Source organism: Cynoglossus semilaevis, chromosome 17 (assembly GCF_000523025.1).
Source record: "Cynoglossus semilaevis isolate Cse_v1.0 chromosome 17, Cse_v1.0, whole genome shotgun sequence".
Taxonomy (NCBI): Eukaryota; Metazoa; Chordata; class Actinopteri; order Pleuronectiformes; family Cynoglossidae; genus Cynoglossus; species Cynoglossus semilaevis.
In genome coordinates this window covers 8,668,480-8,694,521 of record NC_024323.1, presented here as the reverse complement: position 1 = coordinate 8,694,521, position 26,042 = coordinate 8,668,480, and the positions used below count along the sequence as shown (strand labels likewise).

Genomic DNA, 26,042 nt, shown 5'->3' with positions numbered 1-26,042 from the left:
GATTTTCTTGAGGAACAGCCGTAAAATTTGTGTCTCCATCGTGATCGTCGTCAGAGCTCGGTCTTTGGCGTCTGTTTGTGATTCCAGCAGGACAGCTACTGAACTTTGCGCCACCTGCACTCCCTACATCATCGATTTTGTTTTACTCAAGGTCTCAGGCAGATGCAGATCTTCCTCAGTGTTGTTTGCTGTCTGCCCTTATCCTGTGGCGGTTGATTTATTGAACCACAGCTTGAAAACAACTAAAGCTGCTTGCACCTCTTTAACTTACTGGTAAAGGTGTTGCAAAGAGGAATAAGCTGTTTGGTTTTGTGTTCTTTGTTGCTCATTAAAGCTTGACTTATAGGCTTTTTTTTTTTGGTTAAAGTGATGAGCGTGAGCGGTGCACCTTAGATGCTTAGACTCTGGATTCTGGTGTTGTGCAAAATACAGGGGTTTAATGAAAAGAAATGGGTCTGTGTCCTCAATGGATTCTTTCCATCCTCTAATGAACTACTCCAAGCAGAGGGACTGAATAGAGTTCCAGAAATAGATCCTTGAAATGAATAAAACTCACATGTAGTCACAAGGATCCTCTGACTCATCCGTTTATCAAATTGTCCTGGTCACCAAATACTCTCACTTCCATGATCTGCATCTGTACAAGCAGACTTTCTCATCTTGGCTCTATTTTCTAGTGTGTCCAGGTCATATTAGCGCTTTAGCACCAAATAGTTTGAATTCATAATAATAGAAATATGTTTTATCCTAAATAATATTTATTACAGTTCATTTCTCTCACACTTTCTGACGTAAGATTTTTTTTGTAAACTAAAGAAAACAAAATGCTGAACCATCTTCAAGGGTAAATGATTTTTTTTTGTAAACTAAAGAAAAAAAAATGCTGAACCATCTTCAAGGGTAAAAGATTCTTAAGATTTCTGTATTGTCTACCCACTGCCACGCTGAAGTACTGCAGGGATAAAAAAAAAAAAAAAAACGTTTCTGAAAAGGAGGTGGCCTTGCCAGCGTAGCATAGATGGGCTGAATTCTAAACACCTTGATGCACTTAGCCATTCTGTCACAATGGACACGGAGCTGTCCTTGAGAGGACGAGCGCAACACAAAATGTGAATGAAAGGTCACTAATGGTGGAGACGTGACAAGAAAAAGAGTAGAGAGCAGCTGAACAGATGTTTTCTGAACTAAATGTTTCTTTTGTGTGTGTGTGTGCTTTTATTTTATTCTCTGTGTTTTTTACAGCAGGGTTTTACACAACTATTTAAATATCTACTCAATTCAGTCTGTTCTATCTTATTTCTGTAAATTGCAGTGTTAAGACAACATTTCAGCCAGAAGTGGAGGGAGTTCATGTTGGCATGAGAACAGGCAGAGAGTGATTTTATTTTCAGTGATCTGCTGCTAATCTGTGTATTTTGTCAGACATATACTTTAAATGTGTGATTTAAACAGAAATTTAGTCAGTGCTCTGGGCAAAATTGAAATTGATGGGATGGCTGCTTTTTAATGACGCTATAAAGTACAGCGTTTACCAAAGCATAACATTTTTAGGTGAAATTTTCCAGTGTCCTGTTGGACTTTCAGTGTGTGGCTAAGTAGTTGAGTACTATGTGCAATGTTAACCATTTCCTTACAAAATAGATAGATAGATAGATAGATAGATAGATAGACAATTAACTTCATTTTTATCAATCACTAAACAATTCAAGTGACCCCATTTGAATTCCAGGGGACCCCACGTGGGATAATGACCTTAAGGTTGAAAGTCACTAAACTATACATAATGTTTCCGTTTATGTAAAGGTTATGTAAGTTACTTTTTCGCAGGTCTGTTTTTGTTTATCTCACAATTAGTGAGAGAATACAAATACAGTGTGTTCCAAATATTTTTATTAGAAAAATCAGCCCTTTTAAATGAAAAGTGAATTTGTGATTTACTTTGATTTAACCTTACATGTTTTTGCCTATTCCAAGCACTCGCGTCATTCCTACATTTTCTGTCATGTTTATGTTTTTTTTTTGCTTTACTTCGCATAATATTTCTTTAGCATCGATTAACGCCTGCAACAACAACACTCACTGGGAGGTTTTCAGGAAGGCCACTGTGCAGGAGATCACTCTAAGACGGCGGGGGAAACACACAGAAAACCACTTGTGTGTTTCTGACACTAATTTGCGTTGCATGTGTCACCTTACGGCATTTTCAGGGCTTAAAGCAGTGGTATGCTTTCGTAGCCTCGGGGCTCAATCTCATTTTACATTCAGCTGCTTTTGTAGCTGCCCATGGCTTCAGGGAGATATCCTAAGTTTTAACATTCAGTGACATTTACAGAGCAAGGAGCCAGGATGTTTGCTCTCACAGAACTCACAGATATTTACTTCTGTTTCTTTGAGGGGTATTTCAAGACAAAAGACAAATCCAAAGTCCAAAAGTTACAACTTTTTCTGCATATTTGTACTGGCAAAATATCAGGAATTTGATTGCTTTCTCTTCTGGAGTGGTGAAGCGCAATCGTATATACAATCAATTGACCATGAGAGACATCTAGTGGTTAATTATGACATCTTCATTTATGTTCTTTTATAATGTTTCACGTATACGTCATAGACTCGGGAATCAATTTCAACCCCAAAAAGGCAATGGTACATAAAATACTAAAACTAAATTTAAAAAACCCAATTTGTTTGTATGAGGTTCTAATCAATATTATTATGAATATTATAATTCTTCAAATAAAATAATTATAAAATACTCTTTTCAGAACCTTTATTCAGCTACTGTATAAGTATTTAGTTATGGTTATTGTTTTATTATGTTTTTTTCCTGTTGTCATGGGGAAACCAGTGAGGAAACCGGATAAGTTCTTGTGCGTTACCTTTGTTACATATGCCTCTAGGGAGCGCCCGTCACTATCAAGAGTCCAGTGTCCACCTCTTCACTGCCCTGAAAAAAGAGTCAAGTCAGACATCAACTTTACACGATAATGCCTTCAAAATAAAATATAGTAGTAGTTGACGTAACCTTTTGTGATTATTTTTTATGTTAATTATGAATTTGTACAGTCGTGTATTATTGTTATTGTTATTATTATTATTCTCAGTTTTTTCTGTATTTTTAAACATTTTTGCTACTTTTGGTTTACCATATCGTTCCAATGACTGGTGATTTTTGTTGTATTTGAGTTAACTTGCAGGTATTTTTCCCTATTATTCATTCATTTTTTATGTTGTGTTTTTTTACTGCAGTTGTTGGTGTAATCGCGTGTTCGCTTATCCTTAACAGGTTTCCTGGAAAGCTTTTTTTTTTTTTTTTTTTTTTTTTAATTTTAAAGCGATTTTAATTTGCAAGTCTCACCGACCGGAAGTTTACTGTAAGTCTGGCAGCTGTGTCCACCTTTCTTTCGTTTACCTCCATAGACCTCCTCTTTCCCCACCTCCTCCAACTCCTCCACCTCCCACTGGTGAACTCACCATCAGGTTTGACAGCTCAGCTTTTTTCACGGCTCACACACAGAGAACAGCAGCGGCAGCGAACGCTCAACACTGGACCCTACTTTTATTTTGTTTCCTCTTTCGGTTTTGTTGTTTTACTTTGCGTTCTAGCGTCTCCTGTTGGCTATGACGGATCCCATGTGTCCGTAGGCTTTTGGTCACTACGGTGGTTATACATACATTTTTTTCTGTATTTTTCAGTTGTTTTTTTTAAAAATATCTTTGGTCGGTAGTGGATTTACAGGGAACCATGTCGAGGAGCGCGGAGGAGGTGAACAAGCTGACAGAAAGTACTTACAAGGTGAGTGTGTACACAACAGGTGCCACACACACACACGTACACTCAAATACACACAGCCATGTGTGTCCCCACTGCAATCTCTTACACCTGTTCTACTTCACCTCCTCACCGAAAAAGACTTTTACTGTTATTTTGGTGAGTCTTTAAAATGTAGATAAACCAAATGTGGAAATAGGTCAGATCTGAATGAAATGATTAGAACTTCTGTATATTCAAAACTTGCACTTATACTTGAAACGTGTACTTTTGGGGTGTATTGTCAACGACTCATCTGTGTTACTGTGGTTTGAATACAATATCTAAAATACAGTGGCTGTCAACATATTTCAGACCCTAAACTAAGGACGCCCACCACTGTATTTAGGTATGATATTGTGTTGTTTTTTTGTTTGTTTTTTGCAGAATGTGCCATCTGTTTTGCTTTGTTTCTTTAGTCTAATTAAATCTAATTAACTAGGGATTCTCAAACCCATAGCTCTGTGGAACCTTCTGGAATGGTCCGATTAAGTAGGGAATAAACAGACAATTTGCCGTGCACCTGTTACTCATACACTGTCTGAGAACCAGCAACTGACTCTTTAAGTTTTGATTTGTAAAGAACAGCCCCACCCTGGGTGTGTGTGTCATTCCCTCATAAAAGTGTGTGTCCATCCCTTGTTGATCAGCATCATATCAACCCTCTGGCATCTGTGTCATCCTGTGACTGACTTTTATGCCTTAACTGATTGAGTTCGATAGAGGCTGTAACTGGAGAAACTAATGACAAAAACCCAGCCGACTGAGCCCCACAAGTAGAAAAAAAAAACAGATCATTTTAAATGAAAAGAAAAATGGACCAAAAGTAATTTTTCCTCTCAGGCGCCTAAAGCGTATGTTTTGAAGAGTTATTATCTTCCTCTCCTTTGGGGACAGCCCCCACAGCTCCTTGGTGTGATGAAATGCAGGGAAAAAGACTCCGGGTTTAATAATTTAGCCAGCTGAGTGTTTAGTGGGGTAAGATTATACAGCAAGCTCCTTCAGCTTGCAGGTATAATCAACAGTGGTTGGCGACGCCACACTGATGAATGTTTGCATGAGTGCGGCAGCACATGAAGTATGGGTGACGATGTATTGTCTTTGTTCACCGATGTGGGTTTCCAATTTAAAGTAGTTTGTTTAAGCACTAACAAGACACTAATGTGTAGACTCTAGCAAAATGATCATGTAAATAGCCCCAAAACCTTAGGAATTAACCACTCAATTCCTGCAGTCCAACACATACTGTACCTTCAGCTATAAGGTGTACTACGCAAGTGTCAAAACTAACAGAGATGAGTTAAGCTGTGGGAAAGGAGAGCAGTTTTTCTTAGGACAATCATGGAATCAATATCATTACTCCTCCACTGACTGACTGATGGTTGGTGGATTGATTTAACATACTGTACCAAAGTTGACTGGATAGTGCAGCCATGAGTTCAACCCTTCAACAGTTCTATCCCCAGTCCTTATGCGTGGAATGTGTTCTCTGGGGGTTTGGCTTTGCTCCTCCCACAGTCCAAGAAAATCCCATTAGGTTTATTGAACACTCTTATCTGACCATGTTTGTGAATGTGAGTGTAAATGGTTGTGTGAGAAAGACTTTCCTTCTAGTCATCCTGTCTGTTTCTACAACTTTACTGTTGTGTCTTGACGGCTGTGGTTATTTGGGGTACATGCCTTGATTTTGCCATATCAAAACTGAAGTAATGTGATAATCCTGTGTGTGAAACACCTTCAAAACGGTTCAAAGATCTTTGGAGTTCACCTGCCTTTGATACAGACCATCTGTCTAAATCAGCTCTGAGCACTTGGATTTAAACCTAGGCTTTCAATTTCTTCTCTCACAGTCATCTCTGAGGTAAACGTGATGTGGCTAAATAATAGCAGCCTAATTACAGAGATACTGTAAGGACTCAGCTAGCCTGTAAACAGGATAGTCTGTTATCTTAGGTCTCAGCCTGTTGTCCTGGCAAACATGGCAGCACAGAAGGAAAGACCGGGGCGGTGGAGATTTTCAACGTCTAAACCAGATAAACTCATTGAGGGAGTGTAAATGTTAGTGGCATTTTAATTTTATTCCACTTTTTTTTTAATATTTCAGTGCTCTCAATTCTCGATGGTTTTGAGCTGCATAATCTTTAAGGACTGATTTTGATAACATTTAACCGGCACCTTGGACCTTGACCTCTCTCTGTTTCTCAAAATTCTGAATGAAGATTTACCCACGGCTTACAGGACTTAACTGTTGTAAATGACTTGTCAGCAAAGATAAACATTAATGTTTGTGTTTCCTACACAAATGTAGTGAGTCAGAAGGTGGAGCAGGTTGGCTAGGAACCCAAGAGGTCAGGGGTTTTTCGACCTCATGCCCTGCTTCTCTCTCTTCTCTCCCGCCATCTGGGAGAGACACTTAACCCCAGATTGTTTGTGATATTTGAAAGTAGAAGAACTACAACCACACACAAGCATAATGCTGAACATTTACTTTTACATGGATTTGTGAGGGGAACAAATGTTTTTTCTTTTTTGTCCCAGAATGTGATGGAACAGTTCAACCCAGGACTGAGGAATCTGATCAATCTGGGCAAGAACTATGAGAAGTCTGTGGCAGGTGAGTTTTTTTTTCTAAGTCTTAATTTAACCCAGTATAAGCTATTACTCGTAACCCTTTCATTTCTTGCAAGTGTTTAATTGTAACACATTTATCAGATTTTACAGACGTTATTTAACATATTTAATTAGAGAAACTCTGATAACTAAAGAGACCACGTTTGATTGAATGCTTTGAGTCAAGTGTTCAGGTTAATCTCATGTTTTCAGGTGAATTTCCTAAGCTTTCTTGAGAAAAATTTATGCCAATTTTTTGTGTTCCTAGCAATGTCCATGGCAGGGAAATTGTATTTTGATGCAATGGCTAAGATTGGGGAGAATGCTGCCATATCTCCCGTCTCCAGAGAATTAGGTAAGTTTCCATGTTGTTCTTTGTGCTTTGGACACGCTGATGATTTTCCTACATTCCTCGTTTGTCTTACTCTTGATATCACGGCACATACTGTACATCGGGCGTGTTAACTATGACGAGATAACAGTTCCAATTCTTTGTTTCGCTCAGTGTTGACATCTTTAGTGGCGCCGAGCACGGCAGCTGTTAAAAACTACAATGTGACAGATTCAGTTTGGCTCCTTAGATGTTCGGAGCCAACTCCCAGAAGCGTATTTCCAGTCTAAAGAGGTCTGGCATCCTAAGTCAGCATCACCAGAGGCCCACTTTGATTTAACCACTGTATGTCCCTCAACTCCCCTGCTGATCAGGAGCAAAACTCCTAATTAAATTCAGCAGCACAAAGGGAGCAGGCACCACCTGGTGCTGTACGAGTCTCAGTTTCCTGGCACACTTAATAGTAAATTTCCACCACACATAATGAAACCTCTGGATGTTGTGTAGACTTTAATGGATGCAGTAAAAGTTTGCAATTTTGCTCCTTTGATATAAACCCTGGTTGGTCTGTCGTTGTGTAAAAGGGGAGTTTGTTATATCACAAACCCATAACTCAGCTTTTTTTTCACCATGTTTTAACTGTGATCTCTGTGTACGAGGTACAAGCAGTTGATGGACCTCTGAACATAACAATATATTGATGTATTGGTCGTCAACTGGACAAACAGTGGCTGATACATAATCCCATTGACATAAGGGCAAATAAATTGTGCAGTGTATATATAGTATATATAGTGTGTAGTGTATATAGGACCTGGCAGTAGGCAGGTGGGTCAGACAATGATGGAGTCAATTCAACTAGTTCTGTATGACATAGCACAGAACTGTGGCCTTAGGCTAAAACTGGTGCAATTTCTGGTTAAAAGGAAGCGGTTCATAATAGAACTGGTTTTCAGGAGGATTTCAGGAGGATGTTGTCACTGTCGAGAAGGATGAGAGCTTTTTGCTGAGTGTGGCCTGAAATATGCTTCCTGTAATAGGAAGTGACAAGGAAATGAGGGAGGGAGGGACACAAACAAAGAGCCGATTCTTATCAGTGTCCAGATTGGTCAGAGATGTGCATTTCACTTTTTTAGGGCTGGGCGCGGAGGGCAAATTTGACACTGTATAGAAAAAAGGGCTCTAATTAAGTGACATCCAAATGCATCGTAACTGAAAACAACAGTAACTAAACAACATGAGGTTGAGTGAAGCCGTGATGTGCAGTCTGAGTCACACTCCCTTCTGACCTGTGGAAACATTAGAACCCACACTAATCCCTGTATGGGAAAACGGGGAGGGAGAATGAGAGGGTGAGGCAGACATTGTGGTCTCATGACACGTCAGTTTGTCTGAGTCACTACAGGGATTGTGTGGAGTTGGGGGTGTCGAATAAATACACTTAACCAAAGTCATTTAATCCAACCTTGACCGCCTGGTTGGCCTACCTGAAGTATTTTACCACACACACAAACACACACACATATACTTATACTGTAAGTGCAGAATTTGTGACATTACACCTCAGGACATCAGGTCTGTTCGCTTTGCTTCAGTGCTGCTGATGGACGCTCTGATCTGCACCGTCAGAAACCCGAGCTGCAGCGATGCGTAGCTAACCAGATACTAGATACTCTTGAGAGTCAGTGGAGGACTGGTGCACCTCATCCTTCTACCTACATCCTTCAATTCCTCCAGTCTTCTTCTTCCTCTTTGCATTGTGCCAGAGTTCAAATGTCAACTGTTCTTTCATTCAGGAAGTCAGGTATCTGACTTTCATTCTTTGTTTTCAACGAGGAACAGGTAGAACTGAAGTTTCATTCATACCTTGGTGTATAGGAATATTGGAGGTTAAAAAACACATATACCGTTTAAAATATGCTGATGTGTCCTTGGGTTTAATTTTTCACCAATAGCAGACCGTGTTGGTTGTGACTTAGTTTCAAAGTTGAGTGAAAGAAGCAATGCTATAGGTATTGCTTTGAGTGAATGCGTGAGAAAGGATGAATGGAATGCAGTTCAAAAATATTTGAAGCTATTGTTACAGCCAAGAAAAGTGTTACATAAATACAAACGATTTACTATCTCTCCTTTTACACACAAACTGTTTTTTTTTTGTTTATTCTGTGAGACCTTTACTTACCCACTTACCCTTACTATTACAAATATTTGCCTAATCCTATCCCTCACTGTAACTCCCCTAAATCTTAAAGTTCATACTTTAGACTGAAGTATGAACTTTTCAACAAGACAAAATGTCCTCACTACAATAGTAATTTCTTTGCAGCTTTGCAGGAAATGTTCACATAAGCAGGACAGAATTATGTCTGGTGGATTGACATGTCACCTTCACTGTCTGCAAGAACATCTACAGTTGCATGTCGTACATTTTCAAGTTTTATTGCAGTTAACTGCAGCAGCAACAACAGCCTCTGATCTTTTTTTATCACACGTCTTTATTAACCAAATGTGCGGTGATCAGCGAATATCACCCGGCCCCACAGCTGGCACAGATTCTCCTCACAGAGTTTATCTATACTAGAGATCTCAGTTGACCTTTTGTTTCCTCTCGGACCTTCAGCTTCCTCCCAAAGTCCAAAGACATGTAGATTAGCCCCAGGTTAATGAGAGACTATAAACTGACTGTAGGTGCGATTGATTGTCAGTCTGGGTAGTTGTGGTCTGTGATGGTCTGAAGAGTGTGTACACAGAGATTCCCTCCTGATGATTACACCCTGTGACATCACTTAATTGTACACTAAAGGGTAGGTTAACACTAGATGTCCTCCATGAAATCATGGCATGACAATAATATGGTAGTAAAGAAAACTTTGTGGATTTGTAGGCTGGGAAATCTGTTTCAGACCTTACCTTCATGTGTTCATTGATAAAAAGAAAAAAAAAACACTAACAAAAGATCATCTGTTGCCACTGGGGATTGAACTCCTGATCTTCTTGCTGTAAGGCAACATCTGTTCCACTGTGTGGCCTCACATCTGTACTTATTTCTCTGGGATTGAGTTTATAGTTAAACTCCCCTGTTGAGCGTTTGTGTTTTCTCATCATCTGTTCAGCAGTGATTCCCCTTGTGTGTGAGCTACAGTAACATTAGCCATGTGAACGTTAAAGAACATCCACAGAGCAGGCTGTGTGCAGCCATCGCTTCAGATTCGTTGACACGGGTGAACAGGACCTCAGGTCACGTCGTGCTTTGTTACAGAGCGTTATCTCTGTTTGAATTTGTCCTTCCACTCCTCGCGGTGTTATGTCTGGTATTGTCCACGTCGTGACACATTTTCGCCCTCACACCTTACTGAATTGTGCACAGCTGTTGCCTGGCAACATTTTGTGCTGACTGAGTCAACAATAATAAAGAATTGTGACACAACTACAGGAAAAGTACTGCTGATAATTCTTGTCGTTCTGTGTACGACGGTTATGTGACACATTTGCAGTGACTATTTCTTAAACGGCCATGTTGCGTTCATGTCGTGACTTTTACATCTGACAAACAATCCTGTCTGTCAGGTATTTGACTCCGATCCACACCTGCTGTTGTTATTTGGATTACATGGTTGCACAGTCATCATAGAATAAAAGGACTCTCAGGTCAGAGTTAGTTTGAGAGGGAAAACACACCGAATGTTTCGACACTTTTTTTCTCTCCATGTTTCACATTATGTGTCTTTCTCCTCTTCAGTCAACGCTCTACCACTTTCAGTCTGGGTATATACCTCTGTAATGTCTTTCTTTCCTCCCTTTCTCCTCCCTCTTTTGTTCCAGCCTTTAACTCCCTCTTCCTCCTGTTTGCTTTTGTTTTCTCCTGCCCTCAGAAAGGCCAGATTTACTGAGCTTTTATCTGTTTGAACTGTACTGACTGAAAGAGCTTCGGTGCCACAGGGCTAGGTGGAGCAGGTCCAGTCAAGGTGGAGCACCTGTGGGAAGGGCAGTGTATATTTACAGATAAATGCACATTTCATGGTGGTGCATCAGAGTGTTCAGTGTTCTGAGAGAAGTTCTGAAACAATAATGCATCTTATTCAGAACTGTCGATGTTTAACCAGGGGTGAGATGAAGTTTAGTAAATAGTTCAGTTGCATTCCTTTACTGGGTAAACTTGTGACTCAGTGATTAATTATACTGTACATAGTGTACACCTGTTACCAATGCAAACACAACTGTTGCCTCCTTTCTTTCTTTCTTTTTTCCTGTTTTTAATGTAATTTGCTGCAGAGTTGAGTGTGGAGCGTGAGTTTCTGAAACAAGGTTGCTAAATCTATTAAAAAAATGTTTTCAAAAACCCAAGGTTACATCAGCTGTACGCAGTGCATAATGAAAAAGACCTTGTTTCATAACATTCCTTCTCCTACCAGAAAAATAACTCTTTGGGGAAAAGATTGTTACAAGGAAAAGTCGTAGTGTGAAGTCTCAAGTTCACCGGCTGACAAATTCCATCCTGTGCTTTGTCTCTCAGATGACACGTGATGTAGTGGCAGATATTAATTTTTAAAGTATACTCCTGTGTACTGTATGCAAGAGAAGATCCTGACTCACTCGTGCAGTACTGGAAGGAATACAGATACAGATAGTCATGATGGAACTACAGTACACCACAGCTGTTGTTGTTGTTGATTCTCTCCTGCCTTGGCCAATAATTCTCCATCTGCAAAGACCAAATACCTTGTGATCAAAAAAACAAACACAAATTTCTCCTCTTTTGTCCAATAGTCAGGTTTGTCAAAAAGAATAACAAAGCCGCTGACACACAAACAGAGATATAAACCTTTTCAGTCTGGAAATCCCGTGGTACAGACCACAAACAACAACTGTGAGACAGATCGTGGTCCATATTATACTTAAAGCCATGACACTGATGTTTTGTTGCCCCTATATTAGATCATCGGCCTCTCTCTATCCCTTGTAGATTCTACTGCCTCACCGACCATCTCCATGTCCTCGTGTCATCTCTCTCTCAGCACACATCCAAACCATCTCAACCTTTGTTGCCAAACTGTAATCCAAGCATTTCTAAACCCATCCGTCTTAGGCTTCCACAAAAAAAAGTCAGCATTGTTAACTCTGCCACTTTTAGACATCATCACTGTCATAGCAGAGCTCACCACCAACTAGTCCATCTTTATTTATTACTTTATCCTGTCACATGGTATTTCTGAGAGGAGTGTTTTCGATTGATTGACGCCAGATATTATTCACCCTAACTACCGGACTTGATGGCATTTCTCTGTCAAATACAGTCTAGTACAGTGTTGTTAGTGTTATTTTAACATTATTTTAAAATTTGTTTTTCTAGGGCTGTTTAACTGCAACCAGCCTAAAAACTGGACTCTGACTTTAGACACAGCAAACATAGTTACTGCAGTGTGCTACATGTCATTCACAGTTTTTTACAGACGGTTCTTTTTATAATCCTGAAGTGTTATCCAAAGAACCCTGAATCCATATGTGATTACATTGTTTTAGACAACCAAGGCTGTAGTGTTCTGCAGTATACAGGTGATTTGGACATTCACTAACAATTTTCCACCCATTGACTGTACACCATAATTGTAATTTGATTGCTTTGTGAGCAACATGCCATAACGGGAATATATAATTTGTGGCTGCCTTCCCTTCTCTGCTCTTTTGATAAGCCGAACACCAGGTTTCCAGTTTTTCTGGTCCAGGCGCACTAAATGTTTTCTTTTTCTTTTTTTATCTTGTCAAAGGAAGGAAATCCCTTGTAACACAATCTTTAGCCAGGTCGACGACCTTTGGAACCAAGTAGAACTTGAGAGTAGAAGTGCACTTTTTTTTTTTTAGCAAACACAGTTTCAATGAAAAGGGCAACAATAATTTTTCATCAAATATTTCATCACATGCTAACCAGTGTTATTTATACAATCTTTACTTTATTTTTCTTTTCTGTCCTGCAGGTGTGGTGCTGATGGATATCTCCGAGGTCCACAGGAAGGTTCATTTAGAAATGGAAGAAAATGTGAGTGTTGGATTTGATGTGTGCTGCCAGTGTAACATAATTGCTCTGTAATTGTGCCATCTCGCCCAAATGCACTTTGTCTGACATTCTCAATCTCCAAACCTGCTGCTTAAGCCTGTGTTCACTGAACACCATTTAGTTGTCCACAGCATCTCACTCTCTCTGCGTTTCTCCTTTCCCTCCTCCTCTTCTACTGCATCCCCCACTTACATCAACTGCAGTAGCATAATGGACTAGCAAAACAAAGTGCTTGTGAGCGGAAGGTACACAACAGGTTTGGGTTGTTGAAACACATGTTGCCTTTTCCCTTGCTGAGAACAGAGTGGCAGGTCTGAACATGTCCTGAGAAAACACCAGCTGTAGCTAACGAACAGAAATAGTACGATAATGCAACAGTGCAGCTGTATTAAATAATAATAATAGTTAACAAATGTATTTATGTAATTATATAAATAAGGCAACATAAGAAGGGAAAAGAAAGGCGGATGTTCGCAGGGATTTTTTTATAACAAATACTTAGTGGTTGTGCTTTTGCATAACCAAATCTATCATTTGCTTATGAACTTTAACCTTTTAGCAGACAAAATAATAAAAACATTTTCTCTCCTTTTCCTGTTCAAGGAGACATCCAGTCAAATGTTTTCTTGATGACGTATTTTCTAAACTCTAAATTTTAGTCAAAAAGTTTTAAAACAGAATAAAAGATTTGAAAAGATGTTTCATTAGTTTACCAAGTTATTTCATTCTGTATCCTTTATTTAGGTTTAAATTATTTATTTGAGTGTTTCCATTCAAGAATATAATCTTTGCCCAATTCTGTAATGTCTTTTACACCAGGAAACAACATGATCAAATGGAATACAGTTCCAATATTAGTCAATATTGGTGGAGATGCCATATCATAACATCCCTCTTAGAACATGTTGACCTTCCCTCATATGCACAGATCTCCCTGCGGCTGTAATTGACACTAACAAATGGACAAAGTAAAATATAGATATACACGTTTTAGTGTCTCTGCATTGTTGAGTAGTGAACCGACTTCTTTGGATATTAAGTTGTTTATGTTGTGCTTTAGAGAACAAATAATTGCTGAGTTTGAACATAAACCATTAAAGATAATCTCCCAAGGTGCTCCTTTGAGACTGTGTTGATCACTGCAGCAGTGGGTGGACCGATACTCTAACAGACTGCAGTTGGTGAGTCAGAGCATTAATACAGATCAAAGAAAATGATGGTAGGAAAAAAAAAAATCTTTGTCCACTTTGAGGGTGTGTTTTCTGCAGAGCTGAGGTCTGCGTGGTCACAGATGCAGGCTGGGTAAAAGGGTCTCTATATGCACTGATTAGTCCTTTTGTTTGTGTCGACACTAGATGCTAACGATGCCGCAGTGGAGAAGTATTTAACACCCTCACAATAATGAGAGAATGATGGAAAAAGGCAGAGAAGTTTGTGGGTATTCCCACGCTTTGTTTCTGACTCATTCATAAATGCAACCTTGGACATGGCTCTCACCCCCGCACACATCTATATGATCGCTTTTCAATTCTCCAAACGAAGCCTACTGTATGTGAGTGCTGCTGACAAACAGCAGCAGTGAATCTGACCGTCGATGTTCTAATCAGTTTCTCTTCTCTGTCTTCTCCTCCTCTGTCCATCTCCTCCTCACCTGAAGTTTAAAAGGTTCCACAGGGAGATAATATCTGAGCTGGAGAGGAAGACTGACATGGATGTCAAATACATGACAGTGAGTCCTTTGTGTCTGTCTGTGTGTGTGTGCATGGGAATGCACTTGTTTCTAAGAGTATGACATATTGGCTCCAACAAACAACCCTGTAAACAAAACCCTTTATGTAAATCATGTGATATTATAAGCATGTGTGCAAATAAGAGAGAATGGCATGCAGTGTCACTAAAGGCTTAATTCACACCCATCACAACAGGATCACAGTCTAATAATGGGCACTAATCCAGGGCTGCAGTCATTTCTATTAATTTTTCCCCTCTCTAATGGGAGTTAGTGCTGCAACACTTTACAAGAAAAATACGATTATAAATCATAGCTGCTTCACCAGCTGAGCAGCTCGGATTCAGTAAAATAAGGAGGCGTACTGTATTCCTAGTAGCAGTGGTACTATCCACAGTCCAGTCTGCATTCCAGTGTGTCCTTGGGCAAGACGTATTAAAGAGGACCAGCAAACTGTCCTTCTTTTAGCTAAACTCTAGGCTTAAAATCTGCAACATAAACTGTTTCCTTAACAGTTGTCATGATGATTCTGGAACAGCATCGTCACAGTGCCTCCATTATTCAGATGATAATGTCCTGCAACAGGTTCTCCTGGAGCTGCAGGCTGTACATGGTGCTAGACTTAAAAATCTCCTCCCATTGTTCAGCTCTTTCCAAGTCTGGAGTTCTGATTGACAGGCCCTCATTAGAAGTACTTTCATGGCGTCCCAGGTTGACTGCTAAATGTCAAATTGTTTTTTGGTCTAGATTTCAGAAGCATGTTTGTTGTGAAAATAATGGTTTAATATTCTTTCCGCATCGTTTTGCGTGTGACAAGGAGGATTTGAACAACGCTGTCCATGTCGTACCAAATGTTCTATTTCTTTTCAAGCAAAAGACAGTACTATGTCACCATTAACAAAAGTGCTTGTTTAGAAAACAGCAGGATTTTTCATTTTACTCCAAGTTGTTCTCAACAGCTGTGCTGGCGGTGCTGGAATGACTGAGAGGTGCGTTAATGAAGAAGCACTGCAAATAGTACTGCTGCACGAGCACTTTAAGTAGTCATGAAAATGAGAACAGCTCTATAAAAACAGACTGTTGTTGTTGTAGTAAAAGTACTGTTAGGTCATCTACATAAAAAGATACATGTGTACTGGGGTGTACTGGTTGTACATTGCATTATATACTGTATTTATTTGTTTTATTTCTCACTAAATTAACTGTATTTTTGTTTGTTTTTTTAATTATAAACTCCCCCATAAGTGTAAAATCACCAAAGAAATTGAATGTATTTATTTTAACTAACACTTTTTTTATGCACCTTTTTCTCTGCTTCAGGCCACATTCAAAAGGTATCAAATGGAGCACAAGATGAAGCAGGAATCTCTGGAGAAGTCCCAGTCAGACCTGAAGAAGCTGAGGAGGAAGAGTCAGGGCAAGAACGCCAACAAGTACGAGAACAGGGAAAGTGAGGTGAGATGGTCACACACGGCACTGAAAGAATGGACACACACACACACACACACCTGCAGCAGGGGTCACATACTGTATATGCACACAGACATACACTGACACCTGAGAGTGTCAGTGTAACAGTAGTTGGGAACAGTGTCTGTGGATCTTGTTTGTCGTTGCCTCCATGCTCCTCGAAAACACCCTCATACAGTCTGTTCCTGTTTCCTACTTTGCTCCGCCCACACGCACACCACCACACTACCACGCATGTGAGTAACCAAACACACTGTCAGGAATTTTAAAATTAGACAGAGTTAGTTCCAATTAACCATTTGCATAGACAGACACGACTTAATTGGGTTTTTTTTTAAGCAGCCATCGCTATTTAGTTGTCATTTGTATAAATTTCTTTATTATATATTTATATCTTATATGTATTTATTGTCATTAAGGAATTGTGTTTTAAATGGGCTACACTGGCTCAGTGGTAGGAGTTCTGCCTGCCCTGTAGCAGGGTTACCGTTTGATATTTCAAATTTTTAAGACATCTGCTGCCGTGGAGACCCCTACTGATGTTTCTTCTTAGTTTTATACCCTAATACTATTATTGTTTTGTTAAGCCTTGCAGTTTTGCAAAAAACACAGTGAAGAAACATGACACATACAGAAACAGAATACAGACATGAGGTTTTTCCCATCGCAGAGTATATTATAACGGACAGCCTTTAATCAAGTGACATAAATGTTTGTTTTGTCTTCTTATTTCAAGCACCGTCCTGTCACTGTAATCAAAGTCCTGTCATTTTAAATCATAAATACAGGTCCCATTGTCCTTTTCCATGTGGTTTAGCCTTATTCAGCTCTATTTTTGTGTTGAGTGTTACATCACCTGACCCATTGTGAATTGCCACAATAAGGTTGCACCACGCCCTGACAGTGACTCTGCACAAAGAACATTACGTTGACGAGTTGATCACTACGCTGCGACCCGGGTAACGCGACAGCCTCGGGTCTTGTATAACAGCGTCATTGATCCAGTCAGAGTGCTGTTGTGTGTTTTAAGTGTCCAAGGGTTTGTGTATTCTGTCACTGAGGTCAACTTTAACCTGGCCTGGCACTGGTAACAGCTAGTAACATTTATGTCAACAGGTGTGTACCTTGTTTCTATTCCCCACACATGGTGGTTTTCATTTGATTTAATTTGAATACCAAATCAATGAAATACAGATATTTTTTGTTTGGCTTTATCTGCCTTTCATGAATTTGTTTCAATTTCAGGGCAACAATTTGTTTTCCTGACTTTTGCACTCCCATCAGCAACTTCTAACTATTAGTCATAGTCTTTCTAATAATTCTGCTATCATTTAGCACTTTACTGTAAACACTTCCTGGCTAAGCTTTACCTGTTTGTTGCCATCACCCTCTGCTCTTTTGGCTGACAGTTAAATGGTAGTTTTCTGCAGATCTGCTGTACTTGGTATTGTCTCTAGAATTTAAATAACATTTGACATACTAGTCTTTCATACAAGAAGATGCTTTGCCTACCTTTGATATATGTCGTTGTTGCTATGTACTCAGTGTTCTTGGAATATCTGATTTTCAAGGATCAGAAAAGGGAAATAACAAGGTTTGTGTAAATACCACAGTTACAACAAGAGGATGATTTCTTCTCCCCCGATTCGTTCTATCTTTTTTTCCTTTTGTCCTCTTCACATTGTGTCCTTATTTCACTTTCCTACTTTCTCAATACTTTTAGCTTAGAGTCTTGAACCATGAGTATTTGCCTACTGCTGAGCTTTCTTATCTGATGCAAGACTGGGTATTAGGATGTTGATATCTGGCAGACACAGATATGGGCAAGCAAACAGACAGACGGCGTGTCAGGGCTCAGAGGCAGGAGCTTACAACAGCTGTGGATTTGCCAGACACCAAAGAGACATCACATCCAAGGAAGTGTCTGTCAGAGAAGTAGAGACAATATTTAGAGGAAAAAATGGGGGGAAAAGTGGCAGAACTGCCACATGTGTCAGGAGAATGATTAAAAGACACTTCAGAAAAGATTAACAAAACAGTATCACATGTCAAGAAGGACTCAGGAATGTCTTTCTCTCTGACCTGTGGTTCTTGCGTCAGTGTGTTATTAATAGCAACAGGGCTGCTGTGGTAGTGGCAGACGAAAAGTGACGAAAAGTGCACGTCTCCATTCTGTCAGAGGCTACATCAGGGGACACATGTCAAAGTATAGACAGGTTAACTGGAAAGGGCTTGTCATAGTCAGCATGCAGATGTGAGACACCTGTGGTAATGACAGAGTACTGCCGGCTGTTGTTTGGCCCAGAAAAATAGATGTTAGTTTAATATAAATATAAGTAAAATCTCCTAAATATCTAATTTTAGAATGTCTTTTCTAACAAATATAAAGTGCTCTTGCTCTTGCGTTAAGCTGTTTGTGGCAGACTGATCAGCAACCATGGCCTCCAACTAAGTTCAGTCATACCGTGCAAAATTACTGTTATGATTTACTTAATGTTTTTGTATTTTAAAAGATATATATACATGTATTTATTTTTTACATATTTTTGTTTATTTAAATCTATATTTCCAATGTTTAGCAATATCTGTGTAACCTTGTAAGGTTCACTTAAGCTCACTTTTAAGATACAGTATGGCTCATCTGGCCATCACTTTTTTAAATTTTTATGCTTTACAAGTCTCAACATGGGTTAAATTTATGTTTTCCCCTGATGTTGGTGAAACAGTGAGTTTCCTGTTTAGGGACTATCTGGCATCGTCCAGACAGAAGGCTGTGTTTGAATAAGGATGATGTCACTGTGCTGTAAACTGCTGCTAAAATACACACACACGTCACATATTGGGATTATGTTTTATACTCTTCTTCCTTGAGGGAAGTTTAATTTAGCCCCTATAAGATTACACAGACTGTAATATTACTGTAGATTCCTGGTTTTTGACTAAAAAGAAAACCAGCCATTCAAGTATTTATCGGATCAGTAAGGAGCTGAATAGAGGGTGTGTTTGTGCTATTGTATTTCTATCTGCTCACAGGTGCGCAGTTTCCAGTGAGTTGGATGAAAATAACAGTATGAATATCTTTGGAAAATTGTCAGTGCCAGAATAGAAACTTATTCATTCAGGTCAGGTGTCCGTTATCTTCAACATCAAAATAGCCTTTTCTATCCTTTTACCAGTGAATAACCATGTAGATCTTAAAACAAAAAAAAAAGTGTGACCAGATCGCCCCTGATCCTGATGATTGTTACCCGAATTCTTCGACCACTGAAACCTTTAGATAATTTTTATGACTACAAGAAAGGTTTTTAAAGCATTGTTTAAAGCAATGACAGATCTGACACACCAAGATATTACAAACAAATATGAATGACTATAAATATATAGCACTTAACTAAAGGTGAATTATTTCAACACAATTTAAAGATTGAATACACTCATTTATTTAGGATTGTTTTTTTTTATTATTATTCTACTTCTTGGCTGCCCCTGTAGATAAGACTGAACCAACTCGTTGTTGCTGCTGAGCCGTGCCCCTTGTCTGATCTGTCCATACAATAAACTCTAGTGCAACAATACCTGTTCTGCAGCACTGAGATTAGGGATACTTAGAAAGGAAAATGGCCCTTTTCATGTCAGTTGTCTTCACAGCAGTGAGTGATGTCTGCTCACCATGTGTCTCACCAGATAAGACAAGGTGCAGATCTACTATTAATGGTAGCTCGAAAACATTTAGTCTTTTTATAGAAAAAAACACAATTCTGTATTTTATTGAATTTGTTTATTTTTTTTTTATTATTTTAATTTTAAATTAGCCCTGTGTAGTCTCAGTAATTTCAATTATTTGCCAGGAATGATAAAAATGTAATTTTATCTTCTTCCTCAGTGCCTGGAAACATTGACGAATCGTCAGATGGACATAAATTTGTTCATCGCAGACGGCTGCAAAGAGGCTCTGCTGGAGGAGAAGAGACGCTTCTGTTTCCTGGTGGACAAACACTGTATGTTCTCCTACCAGTTCGCCTCCTTCCACGATAAGGTACTAGTCTTAAATCTGTCCTAAATGACAGATTTGCTCCTTTTTAAATCAGTACTTATGAACTATGATAGAGTAGGTTTTTACTACCTGTAAAAACTCAAATTAGTCATTCACAGAGCTCCTGTTCTTTTATTTAAATAAAGAAGTTAAAAAAAAAAATTAAATAAAATCTGACTCCTGGGCAGTCGACTAAAAAGCTGACCCTGATGGTAGAAAGGTAAACATTTATGTATATACATAGTTTTAAGCAGTTTTGTTTAATATGTGCAGTCCATAACGCAGCAGTTTCTATGGCTGTATTGCACTGTAATGTAGGATTTAATGAAAAAATGTGTCTGCTGACATTTTGTCTCCTGACATTCCAAACCATAGAAAATCCAAACACCAACAGAAAAATATATCTACCGAAAACCCACGATGCATTGTGTTGCCATAGTGACAAAAACATGTAGTGCATGGGTTTTAACTGATTACTCATTGTTCTTATTTTAACTTTGTTCAACTTGTGATCATGCCTGCTGGACAGGCCAGAGACATACTGTCTGAGAAGCTGAGCAGCTGGCAGGACCAGTGCAACGATGCCACCAACATGCCTGAGACCATCCTGTCCATGATCGAGGGATTGCGGGCACCAGTCACCATCACACCTCTGCCCTCTCCCACACCATCACAACGCAGCTTGGTAGGATGGTAGAAATAGATGTAAAAGTAGAGATGAAGCCACACGTTTTCTTATCTAATTATTTAATATAGTGAGAATTATGTATAAAATTCATAATCATATCTGTCTCTCTGAAAAAAGTCATACTATATTAGACTTACGTATACTTATAAGGAGCTGTCATGTGATTGTTATTACGTGATGCGGAACTCTAGTGATGTGATTGATGTTCCTGTGACAGAACATAAGTGCTCCAGTGGCTCCACCTGTCAAACCTCAGACCAGCCCTCTGGCCAACATGTTCAACCATGAGAACAGAACTACGATTGTAAACACCACTGCCAACAGAAGCACAGGTATTATAATGGCATTTTAATTATGACTTGTGATGTTCCTTTGAACTAGGGCTGTTTTTTTTTAACTAAGTGTAGTAAAGCAACCATCTGGTCCTTCCTCAAGGGACAAGCCTTTATGTCACCCAGAACAATTGAACCTCCACTGACTGTGTTGTGTTCTCTTGTTGAGATAACGCTGTGGCTTTAAGTTAATGTTATGTTGCTGATGTAGATAATACAATCAGTGAGGAAAGTGGTCTCGGCCGGTCAGTGTCAGTGGCGACTGGCCTCAACAACATATCCTCAAAAAGGCCACGTGTTCGAACCATCTTCCCTCACACTGCCGGCAACAACAACACCCTCCTCAGCTTTGACGAGGGCGACATCATCATCCTGCTCATTCCTGAGGAGAAAGACGGGTGGATGTACGGTGAACTGGAGAAGAGCGGAAAGTGAGTCAAATTACAGATGTCACATACAAATGCTTAAATGTTCTTGGTAAAATTCTAATGACCTCAATAATAATTCAAAGGTGTTCCTACAGATTGTTTTGCTTCAATCTTTTGGTTAGCTTGAAAACATCTAAGTGTTAATTCAACTGATAAAGCTGTTGTCAATCTTGCGTCAAAGTGTTAATTCAACTGATAAAGCTGTTTAAAGTGAACGTAGCTGCCACTGATGTTTTGTTGATGCTGACCTTTTACACCTCCACTGATCACAGATGTCTGGGCTCTGTGAGTCATGCCTGACTTTTAAACGTATTTACAAGGAAATCAGACTAAAGTAAGGCTCCAGGGCTGGATTTATGATAGAAGAGAGTAAGAAAAGTTCAGCGTACCACCTGCTCTGACACACAGCCAGGCACCGACCAAGCCTGGTCTCCCCGAGTCTCTGATGTCTGACTTTTTAAACAGGGCCCGGATCTGAAGCTCTTTGAAGTTTGTTTTTTGAATTTCAAACATTCATCAGGTTTGATCTTCGACATGATCAAGGGAAATTACCTGATGAATTTATATTAAGAAAATATGATCAAGGCCCAAAGGAAAAAAAATCATTTCTGGGTTCCTTTCTAAAATGTGGTTTCCATATATATTTAATCTTTTGGTCTGATTGACACAGTGCTGGAGGCTGTGTGTGAGCTCAAGTATGTATAAGACTAAAAGTGTCCATCATTATGTCTGACAGCAGTTAAAACCATTTAAAGAGGCCTGTCTGGATGAGTGGAGGTCTCTCGCTGGGTTCCTTTCTTTGTCTTACAGTGCTTTTGATTGTGTTTCCTGGTAATTTGCCTGGCAACCGCTAGGCTGATTCAGATTCAGATACCCACACACACAGTGTGAGGGGAACAGGAATGAACGTCAGATCTTTTTGGTTCAATGTGCAATCCATAGCTGCTGTCACTAATAGAAACACCATAATTCCTTTAGTGTTTGGGTTTGTGAGTGCCCCCCCCCCCACCCCCAGTGAAACACTGAGTGTTGAAGGAAAAGGTAAACTGTAAATGCAATCATCCATAATTTGTCTTATTGTCCCTGTTTTACAGGAGGGGCTGGTTCCCTTCATCTTACTGCCTCGCACTCACCGAGCCACTCATGAATAACAACAGGTAAGGAGACTCCACATTACAGCTAACACACACACACACACACACACACATATCAGTTGGTTTTACGTTACACCCGGCTGTATTGTTGGGAGAACTTCCTCTGGTTACCCCTGTTGACCTCTCTGTTCCTGTTCCACAACCTTTGACTCTTGCTCTGCCAACATTTCTAGCACTTTACATTTTCCCCCAATAATCAGAAAATAATCAGTACATTTCATATATTTAATAATAAAAATAATTTAATTTTTCACGAGCCAACGCTCGTTTTGAGAATAACAGAGCATTTTGGTGTGCACCAAACTCGTCGAACTCGTGTGTAGGTGTGAAGCGTTGTTAATAAGGTCAGACTTGTTGTACTAGTCACTCAAAACAAAATTCATTTGGTTGTTACAACAGAACGTATGGTATTCAAAGTTTGCCCAGATCTCCTGCCGCCCCCACACTTCATGAATACAAAGACAATGACATCAGGAGAGACAAAGGTCTCTGAGACCCCCTGTAGGAGGCTGCAGGTGGAGGCCTGGGTGGGGATGAATCACCAGGTAGCAGCCCTGAAGCATGGCAGCAGAGGCAGCGACTACACAGGGAGACGTAGTTAGTCTGACAGTTTAAATAGAACAACAACAGAGGCAGGTGTTTATGGCATTGGGGTAACAGGTCACATGACATTGCAGTCGGTTCAAGTTTAATAATATAGTTTACCTTCACAGAGACGGTGTCAATGGACCAAAATAACCTGACACGCCGATTAGAAAGGAAAGCTTTATCATTTGGCTTCTGGTTATTTTTTTTCTTGTCCGTTTATTTAACCAGTTGATTTCTAATCATTTATAATATGATTCTCTGATCTTATCCTATGGTTGTTTACATTTATTAGTTGGCCCTGTCTTTGTTGACTTAATTATTATTGAGTATGTAGTACTTTGTGTACGTTGTTTACAGTAACTCATCATATGAACTTCTGATCATTAATTTGAACTTGACTACTTAAACATTTTGAGTTGAACTTTTTCTTTCTCAATTTGTGGATAAATCTCAGCTCTTGCACGTTGCATGTTTGATAATAATGACATTAAATGTTATCCTCTTCTGTTCTATGCTGTTCTGTTAATTTCCCTAAGGAATACAATGTTGGACAGAAAAAAATGGTAGAATTATAATTTTGTAAAGAACCTTTAATTTACCCATTTGGTAAAAAGAAAAATTGATTTTTGGGATTTAATTTATTTTACCCTTGACATTTCACAAAGGTCCAGGATGTTGTTTCCTGTTGAGAAGATCCCCCTGCTGCTGAGAGAGCACGGCGACTGCAGGCTTTTCTTCAGAGAGATTAATCCCATTAGGATTAGTTTATTAGATGTTAATGTGCTAACCCTCCCACAGAGATGCTAACTGCTGCCAGTCATGGAAACACAAAGTTCAAACACTAACTGCTGCCAGGGAAACACTTTACTAATGTAACACATTCTAGTCAAAGAAAAAGTCTTCAAGTTTCCTCAGTAAGTCGCAGATGTTGCGTAAAAACATAATGTTTCTGTTGCATCAGAAACACTCTCGTAGGATATATGTGTGTATCTCTGTATACTGAAGCTTCCCTCCTCTTTATCCCTCCTCCCTGCAGTGTGTCCGCCGCACCCTACCGCAGCAGAAGTGTGGTCAACCTGCACCATCAGGACACGGAGACAGACGAGGCCACCATGGTGCTCCCCCCGGCCGACTACTGCGACCCCATGCGGCGTGGCAGCACCACCAACAAGAACAGCACCTTAACCAGCAGCACAGTCACCACAAATAACCACCACCACCACTCTCCCACACCCTCTGCAGCCTCCTCCTCTTCATCCGACCACAACACAGTGAGTCATCTTGTAAAAACCTTGTAGTTGAGAACTTGAATCATGTCTGAACAAATGTTCTCACTGTTGACTGCTGGTTAGTTTCACCGTGCCCAGACCCAGTCTAGGTTGAGGTAATGTCTCACCAGATACCATCTGTATCCTGACCACTGCACCCTCAGCTGTGAAGCCTTATCTAATCACTGTTGGCTGTACATGTGGGCTCACAGTAACTTGTCACATGCAGGTGTGTGTGTTGTCACATGAGACATTTTTATGTCTGCACTGGAAAGCAGACCTCACTTTCATGTCCATAAAATGGACCTATTGCATGTTCAATTTTTTTTTTATTTTAAATTTAAAATTGAGTGTGACAAACATCACGTAGTTACGTTGCTTCACTTTGTTCCAAATAACTCTTTTTTAGGAACTAAATTTGGGAATTTTAGCATTGCATTCAGACAGTCTTTAAGAACTCTAGATAAAGTGGACAAATAAAGGATAGAATCTGAGTTGGAGGATTGGAGGGGAATCTAATGTTTCATATCTAAGAGAGTCCTTTGAGATAGTGTTAAAATAGTCAGAATAAAGCACAAGTTGAGGAAAGTAATAAATTATCCACCAGCTGTTAATCAAAGACTTGTCAAAAATAGTGTCAATGGGAGAGTTGTAGCATCAGATGAAAAATACATCAATAGCTTCATGGAACCCAGAGTGAAACACAGAGGAAGCTGTGTAACATTTAGGCCCTGCTTTAATGCCTGTGCAGAAAAAAAGGACTAGAAAAATACAGCTCCAGGTGGAATGTTTTAAATTATATAAGATTAGCCTGCGGTGGACAGATCAGCTTTACTGTCCAACTACAGTAGTACTTGTTGATGAGGCCATTGACTCACATCAGAGCTGAAAGCCCTAAGATGTTTGGAGAAAAAGGCTGGGAATAGAAAGCACATGGAGGAGGAAGAGTTGGCAACAAAACAACCAGTGCAACATGTTGTGGTAGAGGAGGAAAGCCAAAGAATGCTTCCTCCTCCAAGACTGGCTGGACTGTGAGCACAAGCTGCACCAGATCTCTCAAACAAGGCTTTAATTAGTATTAAAATAAAAAAGCACAAGCAGTTAACTGATGTTACAGTAGTTATAACCAGTGAAAGACGACACCAAATATTTTGAATCAATACTATATCGATGACTTTTGTTGATACCGATACTTAGTGTAATATTTTTTACCTCAGTAATACACATGTCAAATACTGTCCATTTATTAACTTTAATATGTATTTTCATAACAAATAACATTACTTTATTTTGACGCAATGTAGCCTAAATAGTTTAATTACTACCATTGGAGAAAATCATAATATTTTTCATATCATTTGATCAACTTCAGTCCTGAACATAAAGGTTCAAATTCTGATATCAATCAAAAATCTAGTGTGGTGAGTGACTCAGTTAATAATTGTGTAAGGGTTTACTGTTACCAAATATTGCAATATTTTATTTCACAATTCCGTAACTATTTTTGTATTAACAATTAACAGGCAAACTTTTTTGGTACGTCAACTTTTG

General features: G+C 39.4%; 1 protein-coding gene across 1 annotated transcript; it reads left to right on the top strand.

The window, feature by feature from the left end:
- The first annotated feature begins 3,364 nt into the window (after positions 1–3,364).
- Positions 3,365–26,036, top strand: baiap2l1b (BAR/IMD domain containing adaptor protein 2 like 1b). The gene is made up of 12 exons (XM_025064714.1): positions 3,365–3,793; positions 6,347–6,422; positions 6,687–6,773; positions 12,722–12,783; positions 14,459–14,530; positions 15,851–15,985; positions 19,884–20,036; positions 20,563–20,718; positions 20,939–21,053; positions 21,265–21,484; positions 22,576–22,638; positions 24,260–26,036. Exons 1-12 carry the CDS (start codon positions 3,743–3,745, stop codon positions 24,519–24,521), a joined length of 1,452 nt encoding a protein of 483 aa, XP_024920482.1. The 5' UTR covers positions 3,365–3,742; the 3' UTR covers positions 24,522–26,036.
- The last annotated feature ends 6 nt before the right edge of the window (positions 26,037–26,042 follow it).

What these genes read in the sequence shown, in the direction of transcription:
- baiap2l1b (XM_025064714.1), top strand. Translation starts at nt 3,743, where the DNA reads ATGTCGAGGAGCGCGGAGGAGGTGAACAAGCTGACAGAAAGTACTTAC. An exon ending in TGGATGTCAAATACATGACA is followed by an intron (nt 14,531 to 15,850) that starts GTGAGTCCTTTG and finishes TCTCTGCTTCAG; the next exon opens with GCCACATTCAAAAGGTATCA. An exon ending in CACCATCACAACGCAGCTTG is followed by an intron (nt 20,719 to 20,938) that starts GTAGGATGGTAG and finishes TTCCTGTGACAG; the next exon opens with AACATAAGTGCTCCAGTGGC.